We start from the raw sequence: 11,201 nt of genomic DNA, 5'->3' as shown, positions 1-11,201 counted from the left end.
ATATTTAGACATGTTTTAATAATTTTTATGAGTTTTTAATTGTTGCATATTATTCTGTTCAGCAGCTGTTTTGTAACATTTTTAGTATAGCTTTACAATTTACAATTATTTCTGTGTAGGGCTCTATAGCAGCTTGGCTTATTCTGTTTTCCCAATAGAAATGTATTGGTGTTTAGGGCCTGGTTTAATAGTTGTATTTCTTAGATAGGGTTGTTACTGTTTGAGTGTGCCCATAATGCAGGTGTAACTTTGTGCGGCTTAGTTTGTGCGCATTATTGCAAATCCTGAGAGTCTGTTAGGTGCTATATTTCTCTTTCCATTTCTCCAGGTTCGCACTGTTGCGGGAGTGGACCCTTGGGCCGGCTGAGACTGATGATGTCGCACTGTGGGGACCCACAGTGGGCGTCGCAGCCGGGAGGCGGCGCTGCAGAGGTGTTCCGAAGAAGGCTTCACCACTGGAAGCCCGAGGTCCCCCCAAGAGGAGCCTGTAGGAACCCGGGCCTCTTGGACTTAGGTGTGATCCTAGGCGATCAAGGACCAGAGAAGCAGCCGAAGAGGCAGTCGACGGAAGCGGCTGAGCCCAGGAGGCCAGAAGAGACTTCACCCTTGGAAGCCCGCAGCCCTCCCGGGAGGAGTCCGTGAGGGCCCGAGCCGCTGGGACTTAGGTGAATCCTCCGGGCAAGCGAAGAACCGGATACCTGTAGACGAGGAGAGGACTGAAGCCGAAGTCAAAGGACGAAGCAGGGTCAGAAGCCAAAAGTCAGACATCAGAAGCCAAAACCAGGGACGGAAGCTGAAGCGGAGTCAATTAACGAAGCAGGGTCGGAAGCCAGAAGTCAGAAGTCAGACAGGAGTCCTGATGCAGCAACTAGCAACTCAGAAAGAGCGAACCTTGTTGCAAGGCGAGGTCTGGAGGCGGCTGCAGGGTTTAAATAACCCGGCAGCGTCTGAAGTCATCATTAGGGCTGTCCTCAAGTTCCCGCACTGGCCCCTTTAAATCCTGAACATTGAGGCCCGCGCGCCTAGGGGGCGGGGCCAACGACGAAAGGTTGGCGGCGTCTCCCTCACAGAGGGAACGGCGCAGCAGGCCGTGTTTCAGACCTGGACGGCCGGAGAAGAGTTCCAGCGGCCTGACCCGGCCGCGAGGTAAGCGGAGGTCCCGGGGCACGGCCTGGGACCATAACACGCACTGCATGCAGAGTGGCTTTTTTTGTTTTCCACTCCAGTTTCTGTCTCCATATTTATAATTTGTGGTTTTTCTGTCCTTGGTGAAGGGTGTGTGACCGAGGTGAGGTATTTTACTAGCATGCGGGCATTTGTATCAGTCTTATTTGTTGTGTTTTCTCAATAGGATTAAATAGCATTCGTGGTAAATGACTGTCTTTTCATAAGGAGGGGTATTGTGCCTGGTAGTAAAGGGAGTTTGTTTTGCTTTTACTGAGATGTCATCAGAATATCTTTGTTGTATGGCGAGTTGTACAGGGTAATGCTCTAGATCTGCTCTGCACTCATTGCTGGGGGTAGAGGGGACCCCTGTGGATGCAGAGAGCATGTTTACATTTAGCCCCGTGATGGTCACATGTTCAGTGTGTCACGCATGTGAGAACCATCTGAAAAAAGGCTGAGAACCACTGCTCTAACCTAACATTACTTTATTTCCAGTTCTCTGTGTTACTAAGATTTCTGCAATTGTTTAGTGCTTTTGGGTTTCCAGTACGTAAGCTTCTGGCTTTCAGTGATTTCGCTTTATTTATTTAACCTGACTTCTCTTCCACCCTTTCCCAGGAAGTCCCAGAGCTGCAGGCAGTGCCAGTACTTGTGGCAACCCAGCGGGGTCGGTGGCTGTTGCTCCAAAGGTCAGAGGTGAAAGAAGCCTGGGCTACCTCCACCTCCTCTTCAGCTCTGCTGATGGCCCGGATGAAAGTCCCCCCCAAAACCAGAAGCCCTAACCATAAGGCAGTCAGCCACTCTCCCCCTCCTTACTATCAGAGGAAGAAAAACTTTACAAAACTGGACAATGCGACCTCTAATTGAAATATTGCCTGGCGCCCCGGGAGAGGAGCCTTGGGGTGCGTTAGGAGAGCGGGCGCTGATCACTCTGTACCCGCTTCCAGTGCATTTTAATTGCATCGGCCCCAAAGGGTGCTCGGACCTTTGCTCTGAAAATTGCTGCTGGACAAAGTCCCCCCCGGTGACTTGCACCTGCTCTTCTGCAGGGACTTCTTTCAGGAAAAAGAACACCCCGAGTTTCGAAAATGCAGACGTGCGAGCGTCGCTTGCTGCCCCGGGTTCCGCGACACTCGCATGTTAACCTCCCGCCGAGGGTGGAAAGGTCTCAGAAAGCCTTGCACTTCTGCGGCTATGGCTTTCTCAGTCGCTCGTCTTTATTTTTTATGTTCTGTGTACGTTTGAGATGACAAACACTGAAAAGCAGGTGCAGGAACTCTCGGGGGTAGATTTTAATACGTGCGCAGGCGCGTCCATGTGCGAGCGCTTCCCGGCACGCACACGTGGACGCACCGATTTTATAACATGCAGGCGCATGGGGGGTGAACATTCGCAAGTCCGCACGGTGACACAATTGGCACTTCCCCAGTTCCCTCCCAGTCCGCTCCAATTAATGAGCAGACGGGGAGGGAACTTCCCCACCCCCTGCCTAAGCTTCCTTCCCCTTCCCCTCTCCTCCCCATCCCCTAAAGCCGACCTGAAGTAAGCTGCATGGCCTGGCAGCCGGCCGGCGCGTGAGGCTCCGGGACAGCGATCAATGCACCCGCTGTGCGCAAGGCCTGGGATTTACACACACGGACAAATACAAATCTATCCGTAACAGTTCCCATTGGTTAGGACACCGTGTAGGTGCAAATGGTGGCAATTAGCAAAGTGAACGAACGCGCCAGTTAAATAGATATAGATGAATCTGAAAGAGATAAGAGCCTGGGATAATATAAAATCTGTTAATTGAAGATTGGCCACCAGGACCTCATTTTTTGGAAGGGGGTCTGGCGGGAGAGGGGATGGGGACACCGGGGGGGTCTTTGCTTGGGGTGGGGGTGGGGGAGGAGGTTCAACAAAGGGGAGGGGTTAGGGCAGGAGGCAGTGTAAAATCTGTTTTGTTTTTTTTTACTTTTGCACTCAGTGCTGCCTCGATAGGGAGCTGGGGGGCCCTCACAGAACCCCAGAGGTAGTTTTGACACTTTCAGAGGGGCCACATGGCCCTTTAAAGTGATGCTGTGAAAAGCAGGCTGTCAGAGCACGTTCTTGCTCCCTCTGCTTATTCTTTTTCATCACTGAGTTTTTGCGATGATAGCACCATGATATTTTTTTAAACTTTTTATTTAGTTTATTTTTGTAACAAGCGGTGAGCACACACACACACACACACACACACAAACAGTTACAAGCAGAGTTCCATACAAAAGAAAGTACCACCTCCAAATCCTCACACAACAGCATTTAACGTTGCACCTCCAACCAAACCACAATACTACACTTCCTCCGTATGTGTAGATAAGAGGCCTCTCTCCCACACGCCTCCAACACATGGGACCAGAAGCACTGCATTTATTTATTTATTATTACGTCTTATATACCGCACAACAGATTCCAGATCTGGCCAGAGCGGTTCACAATTAAAAGACTATATAAAAATGACAATCGATGTAACAATCATATGTAACTGAAGACTCCCTTCCGTCCAAGACGTTATCGCAGGTACGGAGATCGTGAGTTACATTGGCAAGATTGCAGATAGGAACCGGTACTCGCTCCACAAGGGCCCATGTTCCTAGAATCCTTTACAGACTCTCTTCTACTCTAGAAGCCACTTCATATACAGAAATTGTGAGTTCTTATTACAGACTGTTTGTGGGAACCAATGCTCGCCTACAGCTCCTGTTCCTGAATATACTGAAGACTCTCTGTGGCACAGAGACCATTGCAGATATCTACTATTGTGACTGTACCATCTTGTATCCAGTTACCCTGTCTACTCACTACTTCTAGTCTCTCTCTACAGCTTAGCGACCCCGAGATTATATTCCAGTATCAGAAGGACTTCAGCCTTGCCGGACACAATGACTCACTACTGCCACCACTGGTGGTCCAGCTTCCAGTCTAATAAAGAACTATTTGTGTTTATTTCATATTCTAGCCTAGCTGGTGGTTCCTCTCAGGATCTCCTCCTGGGGGCGCTGTCATCTGCCATCAGCCAAGGGACTCACCATTTCCTCCAAGTGGTCATGCCTTACACTACTGTCACTCTGTGGAAGCCAACCATTACTGACCACTAACACCACTTACAGAAGTATTATATAGATAGCGAACTTCTCTTTCTATGGGACTTACCAGCAGCCTATATATAACAGATTGCTACTCCGTAGCAGAGGCATGATAGATTGCTATCTCTGTAGCGAAGTACAATATACTTATTGTTAGCTCCTCTCCTCAGAAGAGTATCATTGAACAGATTGCCAACTCCTCTTCCTGGGGAGTTGATCCATAACAGATTGCTACCTCCTTCCCTTACAGGAGCATCTAACAGCAGTTCGCTAACAGATTACTAACTCCGCCCTCCTGGCGAGGTAAGCACTACAGATAGCTAACTCCTCCCTTCTGGAGGAGCAGATCATGACAGATTGCTAACTCCTCCCCTTTTCAGGAGAAAAGCAGAAGAGATTGCTAACTCTGCCCTCCTGGCGGAGTGAGTGACAGCAGATTACTAACTCCTCCCCTCTGGAGGAGGAGATCGTAACACCAAGGAGGGAGCAAACCCCAGAGTTCGGTTCCCCAGGAGGGCATGGACCCAGCAGTAGAGAGGAAGTGGAGAATAGGAGACGGCAGCAGCCGTGTGGACAAAACGGATCCCCCACTTATGACCAGCAGCACCCACCAGCCGAACTTGGAGTACAGTGGGAAGGAGAAAGGGTAAATGGATTAGATCAACGGGAATACAAGAAGACCTTTCTTTTCTATATGGTGTTATTTTGTGGGGGTTAGTGCTCCCAAATAGCTAAATGTGCCAGGTGATATCTTGTAGAAATGTATAGAGTTTTGTGATCTGAGACTAATACCCATAAGTAGATGAATATACTGTATAAATTTATATAGCCCTATAGTCTAATAAAACGTGTACATACTTGTTAGTACTGCCAGACCATCTGTTTTTCAGGTTTTCCTGGGGTGGAGGGATGGAAATCCCACCCATTTACACCTTCTCCCCCAGGTGGAAGCACCGGACACCATGCACACACAAAGACTGATGGAGTCTGTATGAAGGGTGCTCCTCCCAGCTTGGGAGGAGCTCCCAGCTTGGGAGGAGCACCCCCTCATGCAGACTCCATCACCCCCTACAAGGTAATTGGGCACAGGGGCATTACCTACCAATGGGACAGGGAATGCTGCCCCCTTGGTACTCAGAGTTGCCTGCCCCAGGGGCAATGAGTGCTGCCCCTTCAGTTCCTAGAAGCTCATGAAGCTCAGTAAGGGGAATCCACATTTTTCATGTTGACTGTGGATAGCAGCATCTCCGGGGGCCTCTGGCCCACCACAGTTCCCTTGAATGCCTGAAGCTTCAGAATGCCACCAAGGCAATACAATACTGAGGGAAATAAATCACAAATCGGTTCCCCAATATATACTATCACCCAACACAAAAGGAGAACCTTAACTATTAATCTCATATATAATTTTAAAACACATTTATTAAGAATAATACATCCTAATACAACCCCCTAAATACATACAATATAATCAGCCACACATTAAAACATCACATACTGAATAGCATATAGGCAGTGAACAAATATAATCATCAATTTATTTAACACATCATTTCTAGCACCATATCATAATGTTTTACATTGACTCCTATATAAACATCATGTACTCAATAAGATCTCATCTCAGTCATCACATGTAGTTCATTAAAGTGCTTTTCAATGCAGATTCCAGTAGTTTTCAACTCCACGGCTTTCCTCCATTAATTACTGCCACAATGTGATTCAATAAGTACTGCTCAGTACTAATCCCAGACGAAGATCTTCGTTTCACCTGTCAAGCAGGCTTCCTCAGGGGAAAAACTTCTAATATCCCATGTGAGTTCATCAACAGAACATCACAATTGTTGTTTCCAAACCACAAATTTCTTAAAGAATTTAAATTCACTTCATCTTCAACAATTCTTATAGCGATTCCTCAAACGGTCACGAAACTTCACAAACCGGAAGTGACATCACCACTTCCTTTCAGCAGGACAATCCTGCTATTAGAAGATGAGATCTTATTGAGTACATGATGTTTATATAGGAGTCAATGTAAAACATTATGATATGGTGCTAGAAATGATGTGTTAAATAAATTGATGATTATATTTGTTCACTGCCTATATGCTATTCAGTATGTGATGTTTTAATGTGTGGCTGATTATATTGTATGTATTTAGGGGGTTGTATTAGGATGTATTATTCTTAATAAATGTGTTTTAAAATTATATATGAGATTAATAGTTAAAGTTCTCCTTTTGTGTTGGGTGAAGCTTCAGAATAGCAGGAAGAAATCAGCAATCTTCAATATGCCAACTCAGTAATTCTGTTTGCATGGGGTGAAGTTTCCCATTGCATGCCTGGATACAAGGAGGAAGCTGCGCTCACAGAAACCACATGAAACCTTGGTGCTTCTGTCTGTTTCCGTTGTCAGTTTGCATCTTACAGTGAGTGAGCTCACAAGGGTGGGAGTGGTAATGGAAAGGGTGCGTGTGTGTGTGTGTGTGTAAAAGTGTGTGTGTGTGTCATAAGTCAGAGAGACCAGAAGAGATCGTCTTGTTCTTGGAAGGGTGGTTTATAAAAAAAATGGCTACTTGCCACCTTCCTCCAGCTGCATGGTTGCTCTTTCTGACTCTCATCCTTGGATGCGGAGCTGGAGACACGGGACCTGGAACAACAGGAGAGAAAATGAGCAGCAATCCAGGAGACAAAGGTAAGAGAATGAGGGCTTTCCTTTAGCTTTCACTGTAGTGGCCTCTGTGTATAGGTGACCTCGTCTAATCCAGTCCCTGGGGATTAAGGAGCATTGCAGGTAGTGCAGAACACAGCAGCCAAACTCATTTTGGGGAAAATGAAACGCGGTCATGTGATGCCTCTTCTTCAGGCTGCCACTGTTTAGGAAATGTGTTGTTTAAATTTGAAAGTTTTTAGATGGGGTATGTCGTCATATTTAGCCAATTTTATTAAACCTTACTCTCCTGCCCGCCTGCTTCGCTCCTCTCAATGTGGTCTTTTGGCTTTGCCATGGCCTTGAGAGATCAGATTTGAAGCTACGAGAGAATGGAGTTTCTCTTACCTCGCCCCAAGTATTTGGATTTCTCTGCCTTTAGCCCTGCGACTTGAAAAGATTATTTAAAGTTCAGAAAAGCACTGACATCTCTCACAGATTTACACATCAAATTGACTCAGTACATAGCAGGCGATGCGGCAACATTTCACCAACAGTGTTTATGATATAATTAATGGTTTTGAGCCATTTTATTGTTTTATTATCCATTTTATAGTCATTTTTAGGCCTTTGGTTTTAAATTGCAGTCTTTTATTCAAATATACTTTGTTTATATTATGTTTTATTTAACTCTTATTGATTGTATTTTATGATGTTTTGCTTTGCATTCTTATTATTTGTTTTGTACATTGCTTTGTTCTACCAGACAAAACTATACTGAATGCTCTGTTAAGGGCAGGACTGCTGGACCCGATGGTCTGGCTGTAGATCATTCCATGGCTGTGTGCTGCAGAGTCTTGACTGTGTAATTACGATGACAAACAGAGGTAGAAAGTGGGGCAGAAGCCAAGACGTCCACTTCAGCCTAAGGCGAGACAGCCATGGGGCGTGAGGGTGCCTACTACCTTTGTAGTACCTTTAATGGAACCAGCAAAAAAGATGCTGTGGTAGAGGGACTGCTGAAATTCCCATAGTTCCTACTTCTGAGTTGTCGGGGTGCTCTGCGGCCCCTCTCCCACTGACTGCAGCCTGTAGGCTGCAGTCAGTGGGAGAGGGGCCGCAGAGCAATCCCTGGCGAGATCAGCGCAGACTGGAAGTGCCAGGCTCTGCGCTGTCAAAATGTCCCCGTTCCTATCCAGTACTCCAGTGTATGGAGGGATGCTTCACTTAATATCTTTAGTTCTGACAAAGCTTTTGTTACACAGTGACTCTTAGCTGCCGGACTATTGCCTTGTTTTGGAAGTGCATCCCTAGCCTGTTACAATGGAAGAAGCAGCTAGTAGAAATTGCAACTCTGGAAAAGCTTACAGGGAACATCCAAAAATATGGTGCAATTTGGGGAAAGTTTTGGAGATATTGTGTTACTCGTTGATTTCCCCTTTTTGGTGTTCATTTTCATATACTGTACGTATATCAGGCCTTTTTGTTTATTTTGCAATATCCTGGAACTTTGCATTTTTTATGACTCATTGCTACTTAACTTGGACATTTGATGTCTGGTTCTTCCCTGATGGTCTAAATAAAATGTTGAAAAAACAATGCTCCCATTGCCAGCAGAGGGGGATTGGACCAGCGATGACATGCCACAAGCAATACTTTTGCATGCCAGGGTGACAGCATGCATAATGAAGGCTGCAGATCCTTGTTTTTTTGAGAATGCACACGACCTTTTTAATAATAATATTTTATGCTTCTAGTCCACCTTTCCAGTTTCAGCTCAAGACAGTTTACAACATTTTTTTTTCTATGTCCCAAAGAGCTCACAGAATAAGACAGTAACTTTCATAGCGGCAAGCAGGTGCACACTTGCTCGCGTTCATCGGCCCATGCCCAGGGACATGACAATTTTATAATACGCGAGTATATGCGCACATGCTATAAAATAGCCTGACCATGCGCATGGTGCCCAATTTTAAGTGGGCGCGGGCTTTTGCACACAAATACCTCTTTACCCCGCAAGTGGGGAGATTTTAAAAGACACGCGTGCTGATGCCATTGCCAGTTTTCCCAGTTCATTTCCAGTTTGCCCAGTTAAGGGATAGGACTTCCCTCCCTTTCCTCCTGCTAGCCCTGAACTTTAAAACCCCGCTGATCTGTCTAGATGTTTTTGTTTTACTACTAAAAGCACAAAAATCGATAGTATAGCGATTACGAAAAGTCATGGAACCTTTTCTTAGATAACTCAATAATTGAAACTTGAAGAAAGATGAAATCCCCATGTCCATCATTTATTAACAGTTACTTGTAGAAATATGTTTTGGTCCCCCGACACGGATCGTGTTTTGCCACATGGGCTGCGTTGGGAGGGATAGAAGCCCAGAGGTTAAACGGTAAGACCTATGGTCCGGGTGTGATGAATCTGTTATGGAACCCTGCGGAAGGGACTCAGGTGAGCTTACAACCACTTAAAGAGTTCAGCGGCCTCTCCTGAGAGCAAATTTTCAAAGTAAACCCAAGGTGCAGGAGACGCTAGTGAAATAATCCGAATAAGAACAGAACAATGGCGGCAACTGTTAATAAATGATGGATATGGTGATTTAATCTTTCTTCAAGTTTCAATTATTGAGTTATCTAAGAAAAGGTTCCATGAATGTTAAAATTCACATTTAAGTGGGTACCTGGAGCAAGAGGAACTAGAACGACTTACCCAGGTTCACTAGGAGTGTTGGTGGGGGAAGTGGGATTTGAATCCTGGTTTTGCTGGTTCTCAGCTCATTGCTCTAACCACTAGGCCCCTTGGGATGTCATTGCACCAGAAAGGGGGCTTCTTTCAGCCCTAGCGAGTTTCATGTTTTCAGAAAATGAAAGTTATTCTGGCGTGGCAGGATCATCAGCTGCTGAAGGAAAACTCTCCATGGCCGATGGCTTTAAATCAAACCACAGCCAAAATTAAATTGTCTCCCCTCCCCCCTTCAACAATACTCAGTTCAGAAGTTACGCTGCTTCCCGATTTTACATCATTTATTATTTGGGTCAAAGTTCGTGCAGAGCACAAGTTTTCCTGAGAAGAATTTTCAAAGATAAATAGGAAGAATGGCAGGGATTCACCCGAGGGTATCACATCCGTTTACATGAAATTTAGTGAGATAGTGTGAGTACAGGTCATTTCTGTGTCTTTTTCTAGTGTTGCCCTGCATGCAGAGTCCGGCTTCTTGTGGCTTCCAGTTCAGTTTTTGTCTGTACATTGTTAATTCGTAGTCCCGTGTTCTGTATATGCTGAGCTTCTGCCTGTGTTCGCTGTGTGTGTGACACAGGTGAGGTATTCTGCTAGCATGTAGTTATTGTGCAGGAGTCTATAGCAGTCCAGTGTATTTTGTTCCAGCAGGAGGTGTATTGGTGTTTAGGGCCTGATGTAATAATTGCAGTGTGGCTTTTGCATAGGTTGAGTGCTGGCAGTTATCATATGGAAGGCTTCCTATATTGGAATTGTAGTTCAGTTTATTCCTGGCTTTCTGTGGGGCAAGGCCACACCCAGTGCACTTTACCATAGGCTTAATACCATATGGGATCCAGTAAACCACCCTGATTACTATGAGTAAGGTCGTTTATTAAGTCTATTAAACTCTTATTATTGAACGTGTGTTTTTTGCCCATATAATATATATGTTGTTGTAAGTGATATTTTTACTTCAGAAGATTGTACTGTGAATGTCTATTTTCCATATGCAATCTGCCTTTTTAGGTTGGGGAAGTTAATACATTTTAAAATGGAAAAGAATGCATAAGTTTTAATTATGTGGGGAGGGGAGGGAAGGGGGAATGAAAGGCTGTAAGGTTTGTCTCTAGGGCATCTAATACCCTTGTATCAGCCCTAAGAGAGAGTGTGTCACACACACACAGACTCCCACCATTCACCAACCTCTCACACTCCCAGGGGGCAGAGCCTAGAGAACGGTGGGAGGCCGGCAATGGGAATAGAGGAGTCCTATTTCTAGACCCAGGGGGTGGGCTGCTCAACAGGGAGCAGGTCTCTTTAGGCCAGGAAGTGGCCAACTTTGGTTCTCAAGAGCCTCAAGCAGGTCTGGTTTTCAGGATATCCACAAGGAATATGCATGAGATGGATTTGCATGCACTGCCTCCAATGAATGCAGCTCTATCTCATGCATATTTACGATGGATTTCCTGAAAACCAGGCCGGGTTTGTGGCTCTTGAAGGCCAGAGTTGGCCACCCCTGCTGCAGGCTGACATCATTAACAGAAAGTGCAGCTTCCAC

The 11,201-nt window shown here is 45.7% G+C and overlaps 1 protein-coding gene across 1 annotated transcript in view; it reads left to right on the top strand.

Annotated features, from left to right (window-relative positions):
- The first annotated feature begins 6,730 nt into the window (after positions 1–6,730).
- The window catches only part of LOC115073462, a 301,189-nt gene continuing 296,718 nt past the window's right edge, over positions 6,731–11,201 (top strand). Inside the window, exon 1 of the mRNA XM_029571896.1 lies at positions 6,731–6,972. Within this exon, the coding sequence (XP_029427756.1) occupies positions 6,846–6,972 (127 nt within the window). The 5' untranslated portion in view covers positions 6,731–6,845. The remainder of the gene's footprint in view (positions 6,973–11,201) is intronic.

The sequence above is a fragment of the Rhinatrema bivittatum genome, chromosome 1 (assembly GCF_901001135.1).
Source record: "Rhinatrema bivittatum chromosome 1, aRhiBiv1.1, whole genome shotgun sequence".
Lineage (NCBI taxonomy): Eukaryota > Metazoa > Chordata > Amphibia > Gymnophiona > Rhinatrematidae > Rhinatrema > Rhinatrema bivittatum.
Note: the sequence above shows the minus strand (reverse complement) of the source record. Positions and strands in the feature narration are given on the sequence as shown.